This window comes from Tiliqua scincoides, chromosome 10 (genome assembly GCF_035046505.1).
Source record: "Tiliqua scincoides isolate rTilSci1 chromosome 10, rTilSci1.hap2, whole genome shotgun sequence".
Classification (NCBI taxonomy): Eukaryota; Metazoa; Chordata; class Lepidosauria; order Squamata; family Scincidae; genus Tiliqua; species Tiliqua scincoides.
The window spans coordinates 20,870,379-20,892,940 of NC_089830.1; the positions used below are offsets into that span (position 1 = coordinate 20,870,379).

Here is a 22,562-nt window from a genome sequence, read left to right on the forward strand (position 1 = left end):
AGTGTAAAGAGCATCTCCCAATCCACTCTGTCCATCCCCTGCATAATTTTGTATGTTTCAATCATGTCCCCCCTCGGGCGTCTCTTTTCTAGGCTGAAGAGGCCCAAACACCATCGCCTTTCCTCATAAGGAAGGTGCCCCAGCCCAGTAATCATCGTAGTCCACTCCCCCTTTACTATCCCCCTACTAAACAGATTGTCATAGCAGCACTTCAGGTTCACATGGAGGATCTCTTCCACAGTGGAAGTCCTTTAACTGAAGATGCCAAGTATGTTTTCTACCAAAAGGGTTACGGGCCCCTCCCTGAAGGTTTCTGCTGCAACACGCAACTTGACTCTTTAGCTCTAGTCATCTGCTTTGGGGTTTAGGATACCACTTTTACAAAGCCATCTGTTTCAATACCCTTAGTAGTTAAATGAAACCCTGTTCAGACGAACAGGAGATGGCAGCCAGGAATCACAGAGGCAAGCCGATAAAAGGGCAACAGCACTTCAGGAACTGCTAAAATCAAGTGAAAATCGTTGGTCCACCCCTTCCCCAAACCTGTGGGAGCAGAGTGGGCGTCACCAACCATTTTGGTAAGCACTGTTTTCTTCCCATCCCCAGGTGGCCAGACGCTGGGGCCAGCGGAAGAACAAGCCCCGCATGACTTATGAGAAGCTGAGTCGGGGCTTACGCTACTACTACCGCAAGAACATCATTCACAAGAGCAGCGGCCAGCGCTTCGTCTATCGCTTTGTCCGTGACGTCCGAAGCCTCCTGGGCGGGTTGGCAGAGAAGCTACAGGAGCAGAGCGGGAGGATGCCAGCTTTGTAAAAAAAAGAAAAAAAAAAGAGGGCCTCTGGCCCCAAGGACACTACAGGGAGCAGAGAGGAAAAGAAGCGCTGGCAGCTTCCTTATAGATTTTTCCAGCTCCTTTGGTTTCTGAGATGAGGCAACAGTGGGGCTATGTTATCCCTGTGGCTATTGCTCGTTATAGGGCAGCTGGAGATGCACCCACAAGGCTTCACCACCTTCCATCTGTACAAGGAGCGTGGTGGGTTTGTCCATCTAACTCTTGCTGTACACATGCAGGACAAAGAATACCTGGGTACTTAAGTAGAGTTTTTACATTTAATTCCACAAGGGGGTGATTTGCTTTTGACACTAAAAACCCCACCCAAGAAAGCAGTTGCTTCAATCTTTGTAATTACAATGTGCTAAATTGTTGAATTTTTAATGTTTCTTACACAATTCAGAGGTGCCAATTCCAATAGTAAATTTTTTTGTATCCTTTCATTGTCTTAAATTTTGTGTTTTATCTATCCTTTTGCCTAATACAGGGGTGCTCAATAGGTGGATCGCGATCTACTGGTAGATCGCGAGGCAAAATGAGTAGATCGCGGAGTGCCGACCCCCACCCCTTCAAGTGCCTCTGGGAGGAAACGCCGGGAGTGAGGCCCATTGTACTCAATAGGGCTTACTCCCAGGCAAGTGTGGCTAGGATTGCAGCCTCACAGCCTAATCCTAGGCATGTCTACTCAGGAGTAAGTCCTGTTATACTCAGTGGGGCTCAAGGTACACCAACATACATTGTATACATAAATGTTATATGTTATGATGGCGCGAACATTGTAAAAAAAAAAAACTCTGGTAGATCTCCGGGCCTTGCTGGGTTTCAAAGTAGCTCTCGAGCCAAAGAAGTGTGAGCACCCCTAGCCTAATACATTATAGTACATGTTCTATTATGCAGCTGCCTAGCATAAATTGTGGCTAAACTACTGTTGCTATGCCAAAAAATGGTAGCATTTTTGAAATTCTCGCACCCAAATTAAGAACAAATCAAAATTATTCAGATAAACACAAAATGGTTCAAATTTTTTGCGCCGTGTTGTTTGAATGTGTCAATCTGAATGTGTCACTTGGACAACGGACACCATAGAAATATGACACCAGCCACCACTTTGCCTTTGAAAAAGCAGGGAATTGACTTGTAGAACGTTAGGCTAGTAGCATGCTTCCAGCATGGTTAATTTAAAAATGACAAAATGGCATCTCTTCATTGAAATCAATTTTATGGAGGTCACCATGCTATTCCGTACACTCTACACCAGGGGTGTCCAAAGTTTTTGGCAGGAGGGCCACATCAGCTCTCTGACACTGTGTCAGGGGCCAGGGAAAAAAAGAATTAATTTACATTTAAAATTTGAACAAATTTACATAAGTTTACATAAATGAATATATTAAAGATGAACTTATATGAATGAATGAAGGTCTTGCAATAGCTCAAGGCCTATAAAAGGCCTTGCACAAAGCAAGGCTGGCCTTTCCTTTGCTGCCGCTACTGCATCACAGACGTGAAACAAACATTGGAGGGAGCCCTCATCCCACAGCTCACACTAGAGGTCAAACAGTCGCCCTCATGCTGATAGCAGTTGCGTTGGGCCAGTGTGGGCTCCAACAAATCTCTGGAGGGCCAGAGGCTCATTGAAGACTGGGGGCTCCCTGAGGGCTGCATTGAGAGGCCTTGAGGGCCACAAGTGGCCCCAGGGCCGGGGTTTGGGCACCCCTGCTCTACACTATGGGGGCTGCCCTGTTTTTGACAGATTCCGCTGTTGTTGAGATAGAAAAACAGGGGAAATGACGCAAGTATGGTGATGGTCATCTTTTCTAGTTTGCTTGGAGAAATTCTGGCTTGGCTAGCATGCTGGAACCTATTTAAACTAAGCTTACTAGAACCTTTAAAAAACCAGCTCTCAAGCACTTCTAGCCCTAGGAGGTAAAAAAGGATGCAGACATTTGTTCATTGATGAACAGGGTAGCTTGTATTCTGCAGTCACCTCACCTCCGGTTGAAAGGATAAAATTTGTATTAGGCCATTGCTCTAAGGCAGGGGTTCTCAAACAGTTTGGAGGCCCTAGAGCAGTGTTTCTCAAACTGTGGGTTGGGACCTACTAGTTGGGTGGTGAGCCAATGTCAGGTGGGTCTCCATTCATGTCAATATTTTTAATATATTAGACTGGATGCTCCCATGGTATATGACTGCATTTGGGGAAATGTTATAGATCTGTACTTTTAATAGGCTACTATGTATATATGCTTTTAACAATGATAATCAATGGGACTTACTCCTGGGTAAGTGTAGGTAGGATGGCCGCCTAGGATTGTTAAAAATTTATCTACTTGATGTCACTTCCAGTGGGTCCTGACAGATTCATTCCAAAAAGTGGGTCCTGGTGCTAAAAATTTGAGAACCACTGCCCTAGATGCTGCTGCCTGTGTTATAAATCCAAAGGGTGTGGCTATAATGGTGATTAGGCCGCAGTGCTCCCTCTGCAAGTAGCAGCTTGTTTAACTCTTGATGCACGTTGCCTAATCTGCCCTGCCAGTTTCGCGAACCACCAACAATTGCTTCATAACCCACTGATGGGTCCTGGACTGCTGCTCTAAGGTTTACAAATGACACGAGCCAGCCTAAATTAAGGTTACTATCTAAAGTTTATTATAAAGATTCTTTTTACAAAGAAACAGGAAATACGTTTACTACACTCACTAAGGGGGTGTTTGTTTTGCATGGGGGAAGATTCAAAACGATGACTCTTTAGACTGTGTGTGTGTGTGTGTGTGTGTGTGTGGGGCAGTCCAGAATTCTCACCCTGTGTAATGTGTGTGATTTGGCCCCAAGACTACAAGTGTACCACTAACCAGCCACTGGGCCGACACCCACTTCAGCCATGAGCACTGCTACCCCTGGGATCCACTCCTGCTGGTTGGAGGACTCCAGGGGTGGTCTCAGGCCCAGCTATGCCGCTGCTGCTGCAGTTTTCTGGCTGCCCGGTTCCAGCGCTCCAGCCACTGCCGCAAGGTAAAGCCAAGGCGCTGCTCGTGGGGAAGCACAAACTGGGCAGGCTGTTCCCACCTAGAAAAAGAGAAATAAGGGTGAGTTGCAGGTGCTGTAGCCCCCTCACCTATCCCAACCGCTGCTGGACAAGAAGCCCTCCCACCAACTCCAGGGATGACAGTCTCGACTACAGCAGTGGTTTCCAAGGCCCTCAACACACCCCCTTTCTGTGTTGATTGCCTGCCGGGAACTTCTGCACAGGTGTGTAACTAGTCAGAGACTGAGCTCCACGCACTCTGCCAGGAGTGGGCACATGACAGCCCCTCAGGCTCCGCCCTAGTTATGGAGGCAGCGCTAGCAGCTTCACGCCTTCCATTCCTTTAAGGGGAACCTCCACAAGGAAGGGAGGGCACAAAGCTGCCGAAGCAAGCACCCCCCCCCTTTGTGGAGAACCCGTAAGTGATGTGTCACCATGTCACATCATAACATCACTGCTTTGGGTGCCAGGGCAGCATGTGACGCCTCTGCTTCTGCATCTTGCAGAGGATTCTGGGATGCTTCTGGGGCACAAGCCTTGGTACATGGGAAGCATCCGCTCTGTCATGATCCCATACTGCCAATTTTCAGTGTCTGACTTTCAGGGAACCATATCCACAGCGACACAGTCATCGCAAACCCTCTTCTGGGATGCATAGTTGATTGCTGTATACCTCCTGTTACAGGATCTTGAAGGGCTAGGACGTTCTGAAGTGTGTTGTCAGAGTCCTGGGGGGCAATACCCCCTAGGGAGCAACTCCGCTGCCACCAGCCAAAGAACCAGGATCGCTAGAGGGATGCCCTGGCTTAAACGTAAGGGATGCCTTGCAGCTTAGGCTCTCTTTAATTCCTCTCTTTTACTCCCTATAAGGGAAGAGAATAATGGTTCCCAGATACCTCGCTGAGACCCAGACGAAAAGGAATAAGAAACAGAGCGTATTATCCGTTAAGTACTCCCAACTGACAAGACGGCTCCAACACAATTCAGATATGCGCTTTGGATAAAGGTATTACAGTTCTAAGAGGCTACCAAACCTGCAGGACTCCTCTAAGTTGGAACCCTTTTGTGAACCTGCTGAAAAACCACTACAAAGCTGTCTGAGTAGCCAGAATTAGTTTAGTTTCTCTCATTTACTCACAACACCAGAGTGAGGCTAACTCTCCCTTAGTCTCGTGAGAAGGAAGACAACCAAGTTTCCTTCTCTAAAGGTTTTTACCCTCTTCACTAAAGAACTCAACCATTCTTACCTCAATCTTTTGCACCTGAGGAGTCCTACCTACTCTAATACCCATGCAAGAGAAACAACGAACTCAAATGAAACAACAGTTTCATGACATGTGTGTCAGAATATGCAGCTAGCCCTACTTAAGAAAATATAAGAGTAGTCCTTCTGGGTCTCAAGCATTCAGTTTCCAATAGTGGAAGATCTCGAGCAGGACCTGAAGGCAACAGCCCTCTCTCTGTTCCCGATATACTACCTTTAACCATGGAGGTACCACATCAGCTACTATGGCTAGTAGCTATGAGTTCTCCATTGACCCTCATTGCTTCAAGCTGCTCCTACCAGCTCTTTTCCCTTCTCGTCCCCACCAGTCTCTCTCTACTCACCAGGCATCCATGACGGCCTGCAGCTCCTGCCAAAGCTCTATGCGGTGGCTGCACTCGTCCGCCACCCGCTGGATCCGGGGAAGCAGCTCATGGGCCTGATCCTGATCGTGGGCTTGCACCTCTCGCACTAGGGCTGAGGACAGATGGAGAAAGAGAAAGGCACTGAGGGAGATTGTGGGTAGGAAAGATTGATTTGGCATCAAATGTACATTTAATAAAATGTAGCTTTTCACCTGATGTGATCCAGTGGGGTTTGTTTTAATGTTATTATTTTAATGTTATCGTTTTAATGTCGGAAGCTGCCTTGACTGTCTGCACTGTGAGAAAGGCGGGATGCAAATTCTTTAAATAAAATAAAGGTCGGCGACAAAATGATGGCAGAACTTGGATATGGGAGACATTTCATCTCTTTGGTCTGACTTTGTGGGTAGCCTTATGAGCCCAGAGTATCCATTCCTGGTCCACAAAAATCAGGAAGTAGATTCTCCAATGGATTCTGCGTGCCTATTTTTAAACCCATGCCCTGCTTTTCAGCCAAGTCTGACACCCAAGCAGTTTACTATTAAAACCCACAAGCGCACTCACTCTGCGCATCCGGTTCGGTGGTGTTGTCCAGCTGCTGCTGCAGGTTTCCCAGTGCCCTCCGCTTCGAAGCCAGCTGGCTCTGGAGGCCAATGAGAGTCTGCTTCAGCTCTACCACATGGAAGGGCAGCTGCTCCGGAGCCTGAAAAAGGGATAGGAAAGAGAGAGGTGCGACGAAGAAACCGAGGAGAGCACCCAGCAACGCCCTTCCCCTTTCTGCACCCGGAACCGTTACAAGGGGGCTGGCCACAAGGAGCAAGGGAAGACGCTCTTGGGGGTACCTGAACGGACCGTTGGCATCTCAACGGTCCGACCTGATCCAATCTCTGCCTACTTGTCCCAGATGCCTGTACTGGAACATGGACAGATACACGGACCGGGAGTCACACACCTTGTAGAGTGGGAAGGCCAGCCCCTTGCACACGTTGAGGAAGCTCAGGTACTTGGGTGGCGCGGCCCGGTTCAGGCGGTGGATAGAAAGTTCCTGGGCAGCGACGCATTGAGACCTGGAAGATTGGGGGGGGGGGGAGGGAAGAGAGAACGATGGGCATTGAGCCTCCTTGTTCTTAAAATGACAAGAAGCAACAACAAGGCTCTATATCAGCTGGTCCAGGTGTGACAGGGGAGTCTGTCCTTCCAGCAAAGGGAGCCCCCCCCCCCCCCAAAAAAAAACTGTCTCCCCAGTGTGGAGCTGGCTCCATCGCAGCCCCACAGTTGTACTGAGAGCACAGGGCACTCCAGGCAGGACGCCCACCCTGTGCGATCTGAGCAAGAGGCACGTTTTTAGAAGGGATGCTTTTAAAAACAAATGAACGAGAAATTCTCAGGAGTGTGAATCGGGTGCTGCCAACTCCTCCTCCTCCCACACGTGTGGCTATTTATGTGCTCGTAACACCACTCGCCCGTCAGAAGGAACAAGGGGAAGGACCCACCCAGGCAGCTCCCGGCGCAGCAGGCAAGGCAGGGCGACGGCCCCAAACTGCTCCACCTCCTGCTTCACACGGTTGTGCAGCTGCCGTGTCACCACTGCCACCTGCTCGGCCTGAGGCAGCAGCTTCTTGTTGATGAAGTCCTGGATCTGATAGAGAGAGAGAGAGAGAGTCAATTCAGGGAGACCCTCTCCGAGGGGTCCTATGTATAGCTACTAAGCACAGAATCTATTTCCGGGTGCAGAAAGCAGCACCGCAATAATCCCCCCCCCCAACAAAACTAGGTTTCTAGTCCTCAGTATTCTGCTTGGAAACCCACAGGCAAGAAAAACTGGGCAGAGAGGTGGTGCCTCAGCATTCTTTTGCACTCTCCACCCCTGATACTTATAAACTGTTATTCCAATTATCCCCTGTTGTCAAGCCAGATTTAAGGAGCATTTGGGACCCCACTTGACTCCCCTGAAGTGTTGTGGTGACTAGGCGCAAGGCAATTCAACAGGAAGTTGCAGGCAAAGGAGACATCTGAGTGACAAACCCCCACAGAAAGCCTCATACTTCCCTGGTCCCGGGGAGAACTGGTGTATCTCCCAAAGGCCCCCCTGGCAGGGTCCGTCTGCACCCACAATATTTATTTTTTCCAATTTTTGTGTCACCCTTCCTCCAAGGAGCTCAGGGTGATGTACAGTTTCTCCCCTCCTTTTGTCCTCACAACAACCTGTGAGGTAGGCCACCAGGTCATGAAGTGACATCCTTCTGTCCCCCCCCCCCCCAACTACAATGGAAGGGCAGGGCTTGGGCAGTAGGTCATAGCAACCAGGTCTGAGACTTCTCCCTATTCACCCACAGACAGAATTGCGGTATAAATGAGGTTGGCATGTACCAGGACAGCCCCACAAGCATTTCCCTTACGTTCAACTCCTCTATTGGTACGTCGGACTCCTGACTCTTTCCCCACCAGCCACCCTGTTCTTGTCCAAGAAAGATCTCCGCCCACTACTGCCCCCTTCTGAAGCAAAGTGGCATCACTGAGGCCACCTCACCTCAGCTTGGTCTTTGCGAAGTTGGGACTTTATATAAGAAGTGCCTTTGATGAGTGCCCGGATATGCTCCTGTTTCTCGTTCTGCAGAGGAAGGAAGGCAAAGGCATCCATTAAAGATATTGAAAAGACACAGACACGTGCAAATTCAATCATAAGCCCTACAAGTCTTCACACCCCCACCCCCCCCACACACACATTTTACACCAGCTCTGATTTGCACTTGCCTACCCCAACCAAGAGCTGGCTACATTCTGACACTACACAATTAGACCCCAGACGTAGGACCGCGTGGCACCTCCAGAATCTTAGGTGGCACTCACCACTAAACGGCGGAAGTCCAGAATGCGCTGGCGCTTGGCTTGCAAGCCCTGTAGCTCCGCGTGCCGGCTCCTTACCACCTCATCCAGCTCCCGGCAGCTAGTCAGCAGTCCGTCCCTGTAGCCCCGTAACCTCACGGCCCGTAGCTCCAACTCAAACACAGCTCTGGTTTGTTTGTTTTTTAATTTTGGGGGTGGGTGAGGAATAAAATCAGCATGGGGGGGGTGAAGGAAGAAAGAAAGGGTCCCTGTTAGGTCTACTTGAGCAGCACAGGGGGAAGCCAACCTATATCAGTGATTTTCAACCTTTCGTATCTCACGGCACACTGAGAAGGCATGAAAATTGTCAAGGCGCACCATCAGGTTTTTGACAATTGACAAGGCACTACCACACTGCCAGTGGGGGAAGGCTCACATCCCCCAAAGCTTTAACCCGCTGCGCCACCACGTCCCTTAAGTAGTGACCAGTTGAAACAAGAAAACCAGTACGCTTTATTACAATGTTAATGGGCACACGGGGGGTGGGGCGGCAGTGCAAGGGTGGTGGTGTGGGGGCTTCTATTTTTAATAGCGTCCCCTGTATCCGCGGTTTCCATATCTGCAAGGGTCCATGGAACAGATCCCCCGTGGATATGGGGGCATGGCTGTATTAGAAAACCCACAAAAACTCAGAACAAAGTTCACCTTTAATCCGAGGAACACATTCGACATCACCTGTCCTGAATACAAGAGGCTGCTGCCTGCCAAGTCAACACCACTAATCCATCTTACGCACTGTATCGCCAACACTGATTGGCACCTGCTCTGCAGGGTCCCGGACAGAAATTGCTCTCTGCTTTAACCTGGATACTATTGCCAGGGGTTGAACCAAGGACTTTCTGCATGCAAGACAGAAGAGGCTCTGCCACTGAGCTCCCAATGGGTCACCCAGGATTCAAGAGAAGCAATGCTGATGCCAAAGGTTTTGGAACAGGGCTGTTTGTTTGCTGCAGTGGTTATCACAGCAAACAATCTTCTGCCCAGCTGTCCCCAGCAGGTGCTGTACCTGTGATCTATGCTCCTCCAAGAGAAATGAACCCACTCAAAACCCGGAGAGTTGCTTGAACAACATGGAGCTTAGATGGACCGTATAAGGCCATTTCACGTGTTCAATGAGCGCCGGGACACCGTCAAAGGATCTACACTACCCCGGGAAGCAACTCAGCCATCAGGCTGCAAGCAAGGAGCCAGGTGGCAGGTGTCATCTCTTACCTGGCCAGGATGGTCCGCTCTGAGCCATCGGACAGCAAACGGTGCATCTCCTGAACGACAGTTTCCAGATCCGATGAAAGGCTTTTCCCTTTGGCCTGCAGGGGGAGATGCTGCACACAGAGCATCTCACACTTGCTCCAGCCTTCCTACCATGGGAAGAGACAAAAGCCATGTGACACTGACATTTCACGGCCTCAGCACTGAGAAAACTCCGGGTCTTGTCTATGACTATTAAATTCTGCCACATTAACTGTACGCTTCTGGGGCCTGAGTGTTTAGGGAAGCAGGCCGAGAAGGGGCGGTTTAAGATGGTGTGTTTTACTTGATTGGGTCCTAATTAAGGTATGGCCAAATTAGCTCACCAGCACAAGCACAGCATCACTTGATGCTCCCATAACTTGAGATGGAAAGCCATCTGTCAACTGGCCCTGTATCCCACATCCCTGTTACAAACTCCTCACCTTTATGAGGCCCTGGACAGAGGGCAAATTGTCCACCGGGTCCGAGACATCTTCTAAGTGGACACTGTCATAGCGGAACCTGGGTATAGGGCAGAATGGGCAGAACTGTAGACACTGACATGGGTCAAGGCCACCTTGGCCCTTCCAGGGGTGTCTCAAAAACACATGCACCCACTCCAACCCCCTCCCTAGGACAAGACCTACTTGAGTGCTGCCACATCTTTGGAGATGTTGATGCTGTCAGTGAGCTCCTGCAGCTTCTGGGTCCTCTGTAGGGCCAGGTGCTCCAGGGCCGAGAGGATATGGGCAGGCGGGTGGGAGCCCACCATTTTCTGTAGGGAGTATGGACACACCCACAGCTCAGTAGGAATGCAGTAGGAATGGCCCACCTGACGCCATCTAAGCAATGGCACGTCAGGGGATGCTTAAATGCCTCCAGGATGGGGCCCCTGTGCCTTCCCCAGCAACAAGCAAAGGTCCTCTCAGCCACTGGAAGCATAAAACGCTCCCAAGGGACTTCGCTTACCTCCACGGTGCTCAGCCAGTGTTGGTAGGCGGTGTTCAGCTGTTCCTGGGTCATCTCACTGCTGAGAGATACAAAAGAAGGGGTGTCAGAAGCCCAAGGGCAGACAAACACAGCTCCTCTTCCTATTATAACCAAGTCCTGTAGGTGCACCTGAAATGACGCTTCCCTCGTATACCCCAATTCCATCCCCTCCCTCCAAGTTGTCTTCCTTGAGTCAGTAGTGTAAGCTCCTTGGGGCAAGGAATCTGTATTCTCACTCTGTGTAAAGTACCGTGCACAGCGATGGCACCATAATACCACTGCACTGGAAAAGGAGGAAGGGGCTGTCAATCAACGCCAGGGCAACTGCCTGCACGACTGAAGACCTGCAGGTTTAATCACCGGCATCTCAAGCTCAAAGGTCTGGAAAACACACACCCTAGAGAATCACCAGTGGCTGAGTAGGTTGACTACCTCAACTGTCAATTCAATTCCTTACAGCCTGATTCAAATTCCCAGATACCCAAATTGAAATACAGGGAATATTTCCAGCCCAGGAGGATGGTTTGGAGAAAAGGCACAAAGGGAGGTTGAGGGTAGAGATGTCCCTCTAACCTGCCCAAGGGACACGGGGAGGTCCTTACCCGACATTCCCAGACATGCCATGCTCAAAGAGGGTCTTCAGGAACAGGAAGCGGAGTTGGCAGGCTTCTTGGACATTGCGCTACAGAGAACACAGAAGAGATGCTGACATGGGCAGAGATTTGCAGTCTCCTCTGTCATCGCCCCCCCTCCCGTTCCCACTGCAGTGGATGATCTAAAAGTCTACGAAGAAACTGCAAGACAGTCTCATCCACTCCTAAGACTTGCTGCCACTACCAGCATTTATACTCCTCACGATCACCCCCACCAACCTATCTGTCATAACACTCCTGCTCTGCTCCCAGTTCCCCACTGGTATTTAACCAACAGGCTCTCACCAGAACTTCTGGCTCCAGAGTGGGGAATCCAGACAAGTAAGCTTTCCCACCAAACACCATCTGTGCCTTGGCTTTCCTGCCAAGAGAACATGAGGATTTCATTAGAAGGGTGCACCATATTCCCCCTACAAAATGCAATTCAGACACCTGTTTCCCAGACCCCGGCCATCCAGGGCACTGGTACGTGTAGGGAAGGGGCTCCAAGGAGGGTGAGCTGCCGGGATGCCATCTTCTCCTGCGCCCTATGGACAAACGTGGCAAGCAAAACCCGCTGCTTCTTGTCTTGTGGCGGGCAGACATACCGCTCCATCTCCTTGAGCTGCTCCAGACGCCCCTGGACTTGCATCTCTCTCCCGCGCAACTGCTGGCGTTCTGCTGCAACCCGGGTCGAGTAGGCCTGGAGCAACAAGATGCGGCGCTGGGCATCGCGGATCTTCTCCTGGGCAGTCTCCAGGGCAACCTCTGAGAGAACAAGAGTAAAATATTATACCAAACCAAGAGCTCCAAGTGCCATTGGAGGACCATGCACTGTGATGGGGGGGGCAGTTGAGGTTTGCACCTCCCAGAATCAGCAATGCAGACCCCAGCAACCCACCCACTGCTTCCACCACAAACAGAGGCAGCTCCCCTAACTTGCTCCACCACAAGGCCTGGTCCTTCTGGCTTACCGTTGGCCACTAGCTCACGCTGTGCTGACTCAATCTGGAGATCGACTTGCTGCAGCTCTCCCCGCAGGCGGGCAATGCCCTGGACAAGCTGCTTACGGCACTCCTTCTCCGACTCCGAGTCCCCTCGCATGCCCTGGAGAGGAAGACACATGCACACCCCAGACCTACAGTGAGCAGCAATCCAGGCCAACTGTTAGCTCTTCCACCACATGCAAGGTGGACAAGCATAAGGCATTACCTCTAGTCCATTTCATGAACAGCCAATCTGATTCCCTTGCCCAGTCTGCCCAACACTCCTAAACTCAATTATCCCTTCCAAAAGTTAACACTACCTTGCCCCCATTGACAAAATCTTTGCATGGAATCATGCATAAAGCAATTGCATGTTAAGGATCTGTGGATTGGGGAAATAAACCATTAACCCATAGTGGTATTAAGAGGGGAGCAGAGGAGGGTTCTTCTGACCCTCCCTCAAATCATATTCTGGGACTAAACCACAAAGCAGTAACTTATTTCCAAGTCACACTGGAATGACGGCCCAGCAGTAGTGCAATCATCCCCCCCCCCACTCCAAAGAAGAATCATCCCCCCACTCCACAGCCACGAGGTCCATTGACAAGAGTGTTCAATCCTGGTCTTGACTTGGATGGAGGTGAAACCATCTGCCTCAAAAGCCCATCCTTCCCTAGAATCTGTGCCCCACGTATCCAGGTCCTTCACACTTCCACAGCAGACCCACCCCATCATTTTGTGAATTGTTGTTCTGCCCTAATCCCATAAAAGGACAGCAAGTGCCCGTGATACTATAGTCTCTCACCTCAGCTTTCTCCATCTGTTGGTACCTACACACAAAGGAAGATCAAGTTAAGGCAGACAAATGTTTAGTATTTGAGCGAGAGAATAATCACGTTACAATGTAAAGCAGACCACTGAACAGATCTAAGAGAAAACAAGCATGAAGGGAAAAGCCTGGCTTGTACAGTTACTGCAAGGCAGGTGTCTTGTAACAGCACAGCAGCAGGGTCAGTAATAAAGTTGGCAACGCTGTTCAAGAACAGGGTATTGTGGGCAAGTTAAGACAGCAAGTTTTGGCTTGCCAGACTGAGGGCAACAAGATGTGAGGTATCTTTAAATATTTTAAAACATTTAATTTTCTTTAACAAACCAAATCCCATGGATGGGCAGCTGGGCCCCCTCTCTGCATGCTTTCTGCCTTTAGTTGAAAAGCTGGCAATAACAAACTTTTAAAAAAAGAAAACAATTTTGCCTCGAACAAACTTTTAGTCTCTTCGCCAAATGGTTTTTGTACTGCTGTTCTTCTGTGCTTTTAAACTGTACTTGTTTGTCTTACATTTGTAAACTACCCTGAATTCTTTCCACGAAGAGTGGGATGCGTATTTTTTAAGAACACAAATACAACTACCACACAGGGTTGGTGCAACATGTAACATTTGAACAGGGCTCTTGAGAGTACAATGATCCTGATGCAGTCCTTACAACAATTCTATAGGTCAAGTATCATTATCCCCATATCACAGTTGGGGAAGACTGAGGGTGAGAGAGAGAGAGCAGATTGCCTAAGGCCACCTTTGGAGGTTTTGGCACGGGTGAGATCTGGACCAGGGAAGTCCTGACTTGGCTCAGTCACTTAGCCACTATGCTGTATCAACTCTCACCAGTTGCAATAATAGCATGGAGGGCATGGGGAGAGAAAAATCATAAAGCTGTGTCCTGCCACAGCTCTTTACAGCAGTGATTTTCAGTGCTTTCTCTTCTCATGGCACAGATCTCTATGGTCTTTGCCTCTTGTGATGATGGTTCCAGCTTCCAGGAGTCTTCTGGGTTGTTTTTAGGGCAACTGTCTGCCAGTGGAGAAAGAGGAACAGATAATTTGTTACTACAGACAGCTGCCCTAAAAACAGAGCTGCAGAATCCAGAGGAGATTTTAGGCGATTTTCAACCGCTGTTCTCCAAACTTCCTCAGCACACCTGCAGACCTGGTGCAGCGCCCCAGTTGAAGACTGTGGCTTTAAAGGGAACACAAGATGCAGACTACAGAAATTCAAATGGTGCAGTTGTCCACCACATGGGAGATGAAGGTGAATAAAGCTTCACCTGCTGAATTTCCACCTGCCAGGGAACAATAAAGGATACCATAGCAAATTCCCACGGATCTTCTTCACATTCCTGCAGCACAGAAAAGCAAAATATTAAATCCACACAACACTTTGGTACTACAAACAGAGCAGTTTCACAAACCGACAAATACTTCAGGCCCAAGGGAGTCAGTTTTAACACAATACATTTGTGCTACACAACTAAAGAGAAAAGACAACACATCTCGAGTACCTGTTCTTTGGGTTGCCAAAGATTTTTAAGGCTCTGCTCTTATACCTTTAAAACATACCAAAATTAAAGGTGGTAAAGTTTTTAACCCAAGTAAACCTTACTAAAGAAAAACTGAATATATATCTTTGTTATTCTAAACTAAAATAACCCAAATGATTGAGGAGATACATGATAGAGGTTTGCAAAATTATACACAAAGTACTGTAGTATGAAACAGTAAAACTGGATACAATAAAACTCTCTGTTAGGAGGTAAACTAGACATGGGGGCAAAAAGTGAGAGATGGGCATCACTGGCTTATATTCCATGTGTTGGTCAGGTATTAAAGGCATAAGAGCAAGTGAGGAAAAAAGTTGGCAACCCATCTATCCTCTTCCTGACACTCTCAGTAATCTATATGAGATGTCAGAAGTAGCCAATGGGATGTTAGGAAGCAGAAAGCTGCATACACAGAATTCCTAAATGCAGCGGTTCCCAAACTTACAGCGGTCCCGGAGTCCTGTGGCACTAGTGCCATTGCTCGGCTCTCCTGGGCACCATTTCGAATCACACGAGATCTTGCACAATTCAAGATGGCGGTATTTGAGAATGGTATTTGAATGGTATTGAGAATGGTATTTGAGATGGGCACCCCCATCTTGAATTGTGGGAGATCTCACAAAACCTTGTACTATTTGAGATGGTGGCGCCTGGCAGTTCCGGTAAGAAGAGGCCGCAGGGGACATCCCACGGCACCCATGTGAGTTTGCCATGGTGCCCAAGTGCACCCAAGCACAGAGTTTGGGGACCACTTCCTAAAGGCATAATTCTGTCCTCTGCCCCATCAAGATATGGCGCTCCATTTCAGCCAGAAGACCCCCCTCCCCCAAAGAGAAACCAGAACCCAAATCCTAAATCATCAGCTCCCACATTGCTCTCCCTTTCCTCACCTCTGGTGACGAACATGGCGGATGACATACTTCCAGATTTCAGCGCACTGGCCGGAGCACATGCTGGAGAAGGAACAAAGCAAAAATTCATCAAACAGATAAGCTGCTACTAGAGACCGGGAGACTGGAAAAAGGCAGCCCCACAGGTGTAGCTATAAGTGCCCTGTGAAAATGAAATTGGTCACCAAAGCACAGGTATCTCATTTTATGTGGGTACAAAGCAGCCTGTATCTAAAAAACAAGTAAATTTTTTTTAAAATGGTAACCACATCTAGTTGCGTTATTCCAAAAATTTGCAAGCGTAAATTAGGTTTCGGTATTAAACAAGAATATTCTTTCAAAAACGTCTAAGGGCCCAATCCTATCCAACTTTCCAGCAGTGGTGCAGTCGCAATGCAGCCCCAAGATAAGGTAACAAATATTCCCTTACCTTGAGGAGGCCTCTGTGACTGCCTCCCCACTACAGGTTGCGGCACACACCCCACTGGCACAGCTGCACCAGCACTGGAAAATGGAATAGGATTGGGACCTAAATCAAGTTCACATAAAACAAGAGGTCCCTGTACAGTTGGAAGCAGCCTCTGCAATGGTAGCTTACATAGGGAATAGGGACCGATACTTGGGAAAGGCAGAAATAACACATGGTGAACTAAAGAGCAGTGATGGGGGTTGCACATGCTCAGAGGCACCCTTGCCACTGGCTCCTTTGGGGGGGACACAGCCCATAACGGTCTAAGAAGTATGCCTAGGAGGGGAGACCCCACTGCAGAGGAGCACTCTGCACACACTCAGAGACACCTTGGTCCCTTTGGGGGGGCTGCAGCTCATAACGGTCAAGAATGGGGTATCGCTAAGAAGCACAGCTGGGAGTGGAGCCCCCACCGCATAGGGGCACTCTGCAAATGCTCAGAGGCAACCTCGCCCTTGGCTCTTTTGGGGGGCTGCAGCCCATAATGACCAAGCCTGGGGTATTTATAAAAAGCATGGCTAAGAGTGGAGCCCCCACCACAAGGAGCACTCTGTTCATGCTCAGAGGCACCCTCGCCCTGTGGGGGGGGGGGGGCTGCAGCCCCAACGGCCGAGCCACCTCCCCAGCCAGCTCCCCACCTGCGTGCGGCGCTCTCGGAGGGGACCTTGCCAGGCGGCAGCCTCATCTCCTCGGCCGCCCACCGCCTCAGCTCCCGCGCCAGCGACGCCCCGCTCCGCTCCATCCCGCTCTCGAGCGGGGCTCATTCAAACACAGGCGCCCCCAGCCCGGCCACTCCCGTCTTTCCCTTTCCCTTAGCATGCTGGGAGATGGAGTTTTTTTAAGTCGCGCGAAGGTAGATGGGAAATTGAGTCCATGCATAAGCAGCCGCCTTCTTGGCTTTGCGTTCTGGGATTTGTAGTCTCGGGGTGGCACCAGGGCTGCTCTGTAGTCTGCCTCTAGTCCTGTGGCTCTTACACTGTTTAGAATGACAACCTGTTGGAACTCACCTGAAGTGATGTCATTAACCTGGAGGTGACGTCATGGCCAGGAGTGACATCATCAAGCATTTTAACACCCCTCTCTGACGAAATCAAATCAATTAATTAAATTAATTATTTAATTTAACTAATTGATTTGATTTGATTTTGTTGTTTAATTAATTAAATTAAAATCATGCAATAAATGTAATTTATTACTAAATGAAATTTAAATAAATTACATTTTAATTATTTAGATATAAATGAATGTAATTTAAATGTAATTTCGGCACTCTGTCTCTGTTTCAGTGGTTCCCAAACTTTTTAGCACCTGGATCCACTTTTTTAAATGACGCTCTATCAGGATCCACTTTGGTTTATGGGACTTAAAAAAAATCTAAAAAGAAAAAATATTTTGACTTATTTGCACATAATAATAACCAGAAAAAAAGTTGCTCCAACATTTATCTCCCTATATTTGCACCAGTTTTGCAAACTGCAGGAGTCCTTTGCAGGGCAGTTCTGGTTTTTGCAAAGTCTCAGGCTTGAGGCAATTAATTATCACCTGTGTTTTCATTGGAGGCTCTGCTCAGCTGCTATGGGACCCACCAAAAACCAGGTTGCAAATCACCCACCAGTGGGTCCCGACCCACAGTTTGGAAACCACTGCTCCATTTGCATGAATCGTGGCTTTAGAGCAGCTGTTTTCAACCACTGTGCCATGTAACTACGGGAATTTGGGAGAGGGTCATTTATCAGTAGGGCCATTGGGGATGTGAGCCCCCCCCCCCATTGGTAGCAGTGTGCCTTGTCAGTTGTCAAAAAACTGATGGTGTGCCTTGACCATTTTAGTGCCTTGCCAGTGTGCCATGAGATGAAAAAGGTGCATGGGTAATGACTTGTGGTTGCCTCTGCTGACACTATACCACCTATATCACCTACCTAGTACACTTTTAAAGTGATTTTAATTTATAATTAGAATGCAAATTTGGAATAAAAACTCATAACACCTCTTTCTGCGCTTCTAACTTTGGGAGACACTGAAATCAATGAAAAAAAGTTATACTGCTTTCTCCCACCTCTAAGTATCACACAACATGACAGGGAGCTGTAGCCAGGGAATAGACCATTACTTGATTGTAATCAATCTGTACAATTGAGACCTGGCTGAAGACCAGGAAACAGAGAGTGGGTGTCAATGGGCAATTTTCACAATGGAGAGAGGTGAAAAGCGGTATGCCCCAAGGATCTGACCTGGAACCGGTGCTTTTCAACCTCTTCATAAATGACCTGGAGACAGGATGCAGGTCTCTTGTTATCAGGTGTGCACCCTGGGGCATCTGGTGGACTGCTGTGAGATACAGGAAGCTGGACTAGATGGGCCTATGGCCTGATCCAGTGGGGCTGTTCTTATGTTCCTATGTCCTTACTTGGCGGGGGTCTGCAAACAGGGGTCACCCAGAGATGTCATTCTGGCAACCAGTAAGGAAAGTACTGCAGTCCAAAAGAAGATGACAGAGATAGCGTGATGTGATTGGTGCATCATTTCACATCAATAAATGTTTCATTGTGATTGTCCCTGGGGGTGATCAGAGGAACAGGATGCTTTGAAAGTCACGACAGAAATGCTCAAATTTCTTGAGCGCAATCCCATGCATTCCTGCTCAGAACAAAGCCGCATTGTGTTCAATGAGACATGGCCAGGAAATGTGTATATGTGTGTGTGTGTCTATAGGATTGTAGCCTTAATATGTACTGAATGTCTCAAATTCTTAATTTCTTCATATCTGTGCCTCTTAAGGAGAACTGGAGGATATGCAATATCTGAAGGGGACACATCCGATGGCCCCCCCCACCTCCTAGCTGACTGGAGGGGTTAGCATCAGTGCCAGTCCATTTGATTTTGCTGCTAGAAGTGGTGTACCCAATATCTCCCCCTCCCTTCCCTTCTCTTCCCTCCTCTTTTCCTATTAAAATCACATACACCCCACCAGTTCCTTTCTCCTTTCAAATCTCACTCCCCCACCCCTTTATTTTCCTTTAATATTAGGAAGGAAGGAGACAAAGCAGTATCTCCCCACTCTTCTCCTCCATGTTCCTCTCTCAGATAGTCTCCCTCTTCCTTTTTCAACCCAGAGAATGGGAGGAGGGCAAGGAGTAGTGGACCCAAATGGGGAGATGGATGCTCTCTGCCAACCTGCGGCCTTGGGAAGTTGACCTTATGAATGGACCAGTCTTGGCCAACATCACTACTAAGGCGGCCAAGGATCCAGGGTCCGTTGAGGAGGCCCACCATCTTCTAGTAAGATGATAGCTGTGGATGTGAGTCCACTGTTTGGTTCTCAGGTGGGGGGGGGGGGGGTTGCATGCATGTACTTTCCAAAGCAAGGGGAAGTGCCTTCCCAGGGCTTTCCCTCCCCCAAACTGGAGCCAACAGTAGGACAAGGCTCTCTCTGAGTATCTGATGTGCTCTGTTGTTGACTTGTAGGAGGGTGCACAATGTTTGCCTGCAACTGCAGGATGCTCAATTGATGTATTTGTCAATAAACAAAATAAATATTTACTGAGACACCATAAAAATTTCCAGTGATCTTGTCATTCAAAGGAGGCTGAAACAAAGGCACCAATGTCCTTGGAACACGTAATCATGCTTAAAGAAGGCAGGACTCGGTGTGGATTTGTAAAATACTGTTTATTTCTTCAGAATACAAAGTCAGATGGGTTAAAGTCATTAAACACTTGCCGTTTTGTGGAACCAAAGATCTACCAAAAGCCCAGCATTTGTCTGGATTAATTCTGCCAACCTGATAGGTGGACTAGTCTTTAGTCTATCTTGGTTGCTTGGCCGGAACTGTCCAGCAGAGATCACTGTGGAGTTTTGTCGCTCCCAAAACTCACACACACACAGGCACACCCATCATGCACACACACGCATGGGGGAAGGTACTTAAAGAAGTTAGGAAGCAAACAGTGACATTTTAAAATGTAACATACTTATCATCAGACCCTGCACCCCCTATTTACAATCAAGCTAAAATTGCTCCTTGAGGCAACACTGATGAATGAGTGGGGTATAAATTAAACTGAGAGCTGAAATGGGTGGATGAATGGGAAGGAAGGAATGAGAAAAATACAATTTCCCACCTGCAAGTCTAAAGTGGTACAAGGCCAGCTCACGTATGAGGCCAGCTGAGGCAGTCGCCTTAGGTGAGGGGGGGGGGGGAGAATGTCCCCCCTCCTCCCCCCCCTCACTGGATTCAAAAAGGAAGAGGAGAGCAGACTGAAAGACGATCTAGCCATCACTCTTCTCTCCTCCGCAGGTTTCTGGTTTCTGTTTCGAAACCAGGAGGAGGAGGGGCATTGGAATCAGTGGGTAAGGGAGGCACTGCTTCTGGTGCCAGGGTGTCTTAGGCTGACCCTGATCTCAGAAGTCTACCACTTCATCCCACTACATGTGTGTGAACAAAGCTTGAGGCTACACACCCAACCACCATCATCACTACAGAAGAAAGCACCAAACTAAATATGTGAAACACAGAATGTGGGGCAGTATTTTTTTCTTATTTTCCGAGCAATAGCACCTCTGCCATGGATCCACCCCTTTTCAGGTGCCCCCCCTCCCCCAGCATGAATGCTAAAAAGAAATATAAGAAAAAGTATTGGGCCACATTATCCATTTCACATAATGTTCCGCGGGGCCCCCTGTCCCACTGCGCGCAAGGAGATTCACTCCGGCATTCGTGAGTGGATTCCCATTCCAAGTGAGTGGGTAACTCATTCCAAGAAATGGGTTATGTCAGAATGCCAGATACAGGGGAGGGCACCAGGATGAGGTCTCTTGTTATCTGGTGTGTTCCCTGGGGCATTTGGTGGGCTGCTGTGAGATACAGGAAGCTGGACTAGATGGGCCTACCTATGGCCTGATCCAGTGGGGCTGTTCTTATGTTCTTATGTTCTTATGTGCGTGTTGCACAGCTTTCAAGTGTCTTGTTAAGACTGACTCAGGATCTTCCCCACTCTCATCTAATACAAAGCATTTTTTTTAAATAAATAGAACACACGATCATTTTCCCTGGAGCGTTAGAGATTTAACAGGGTTAGGAGATTGGATTTTGGTAGGAGGAATTAATTAGCTTGGTTACAAAGCTTGGAGAAAAATCATTTCATTGGGGGGCATCTCTGGATAACAGCTGCTTTGTTTTATTTCAAAGTCGCACTAGAAATAAGAAACGTATATTGAACGGTGCCTATCTGGGAATCCCATAATACAATATTTTTCTGTACAGTACAGACACAGGACATGTGTGTGTGTGTGTGTGTCAGGGATGGGGGAATCGGAGAAAGCCTTGATTTTAAAGATAGGGGACAAAGGATAGAAGAAGGCCAGGAGCATGGCTAGTGAATAAGATGACAACAGGGGACTGACCTCTCTGTCATCCTTAAGTCAACCCCCATTCCCCTACTTCCCAGAGGTACATATTTGCAGGAGATGTTACTGGCTGATTGGCTTATAGATGGTACAAAGCCAAGTCCAACTCCAAAGCCAACTCTTGAACACACGTAACACAGGTCATTCATCAAAATCAAAGTTCCCCATGGAAACAAGGATGTCAGTGATTCCAGTGGGTTTAGGCTTGCCTAAGTTTGCAAACATTATCGTGTTGCACGGGGGCATGACCCTCAGAAGCACCACAGTCACCATCCCCAAGATGTCACAGATAATTAATCAACCCCACACCTATCAGGAGATCAAACTACACATGATGTTAGACCAATAAATGGCTTTAACCAGGAAGTGTACCAGAAGAAATCCTTTCATGTTAAAGTAATCAGCTGGTGTGTGTGTGATCCATTTTGGGACCATGGTGTGCGGGAAGTCGGTGGGGGGTAGTAGTTAACGCCTCCCCTGATGTTGTTTTGCATTGAGAACCCTCCCCCCCAGTGGCTATTTGTTCCAGAAGCATCTCAATGCAACAAATAGCATCTTGGGGAGAGGATTTTCAGCAAGAAAATAGAAAATGGAGAAGGCACTAACCCTCCCATTTACACCAAAGTTCTTAGACGCTGTGCCAGAACCACCTTTCAGAGCGCGATACCATAGTCTTTCGAGACTGAAGGTTGCCAATATATATATATATATATATATATATATATATATATATATATATATATATATATATATATATATATATATATCTTGGTCAGATTCCTCCTGGTATCTGCATGTGTGGTTTCATTAAAATAGGTTTAATAGTACATGTAGTTTGGTCCGAACTTATAAATCACATGGGTTAAAGAAAGAAAGAAAGAAAGAAAGAAAGAAAGAAAGAAAGAAAGAAAGAAAGAAAGAAAGAAAGAAAGAAAGAATACTTGCTGAATTCTGGCTATTTATCTTCTGGCTTGTGACTGGCTCTTTCTCTCCAATCACCTAAGAGGAAATTTACTGCATAAAAGCTAGGATTCTTGCACAGTCCCATGACTCCAGGAGCGGCTGTCCTAGAGCTAACATTGATTTATCTGATGACTTCAAAAATGCTCTCTCTTTTTTTTTCCCCCCCTCTTCCAGCACAATCAAAGGCAGCTTTGTTCTGGTTGGTGCTACATACTCAAAATCAATGTCCTATTTGGCTAAAGCTGAAT

General features: G+C 48.0%; 2 protein-coding genes across 2 annotated transcripts in view; one reads left to right on the forward strand and one right to left on the reverse strand.

Annotated features, from left to right (window-relative positions):
• The window catches only part of LOC136661536 (sulfotransferase 2B1-like), a 6,450-nt gene extending 5,634 nt beyond the window's left edge, over positions 1-816 (forward strand). Inside the window, exon 5 of the mRNA XM_066638822.1 lies at positions 607-816. Within this exon, the coding sequence (XP_066494919.1) occupies positions 607-816 (210 nt within the window). The remainder of the gene's footprint in view (positions 1-606) is intronic.
• A 2,784-nt stretch (positions 817-3,600) lies between these two features.
• On the reverse strand, positions 3,601-16,718 carry HAUS5 (HAUS augmin like complex subunit 5). Its single transcript, XM_066638937.1, has 19 exons — positions 16,584-16,718; positions 15,477-15,539; positions 14,353-14,385; positions 13,016-13,040; positions 12,199-12,331; positions 11,833-11,992; positions 11,531-11,606; positions 11,195-11,274; positions 10,572-10,632; positions 10,250-10,377; positions 10,046-10,124; positions 9,585-9,730; positions 8,337-8,499; positions 8,017-8,097; positions 6,980-7,125; positions 6,439-6,553; positions 6,051-6,189; positions 5,466-5,598; positions 3,601-3,898 (listed from the first exon to the last, which is right to left on the reverse strand). Exons 1-19 carry the CDS (start codon positions 16,685-16,687, stop codon positions 3,772-3,774), a joined length of 1,992 nt encoding a protein of 663 aa, XP_066495034.1. The 5' UTR covers positions 16,688-16,718; the 3' UTR covers positions 3,601-3,771.
• Positions 16,719-22,562: the final 5,844 nt, after the last annotated feature.

Coding starts and splice junctions, on each gene's coding strand:
- HAUS5 (XM_066638937.1), bottom strand. CDS start 16,687: ATGGAGCGGAGCGGGGCGTCGCTGGCGCGGGAGCTGAGGCGGTGGGCG. Junction 13,041..14,352: donor ATCCGTGGGAATTTGCTATG/GTATCCTTTATT, acceptor CTTTGTGTGTAG/GTACCAACAGATGGAGAAAG. Junction 6,554..6,979: donor CTGCGCCGGGAGCTGCCTGG/GTGGGTCCTTCC, acceptor CCAATCTTCCAG/GTCTCAATGCGTCGCTGCCC.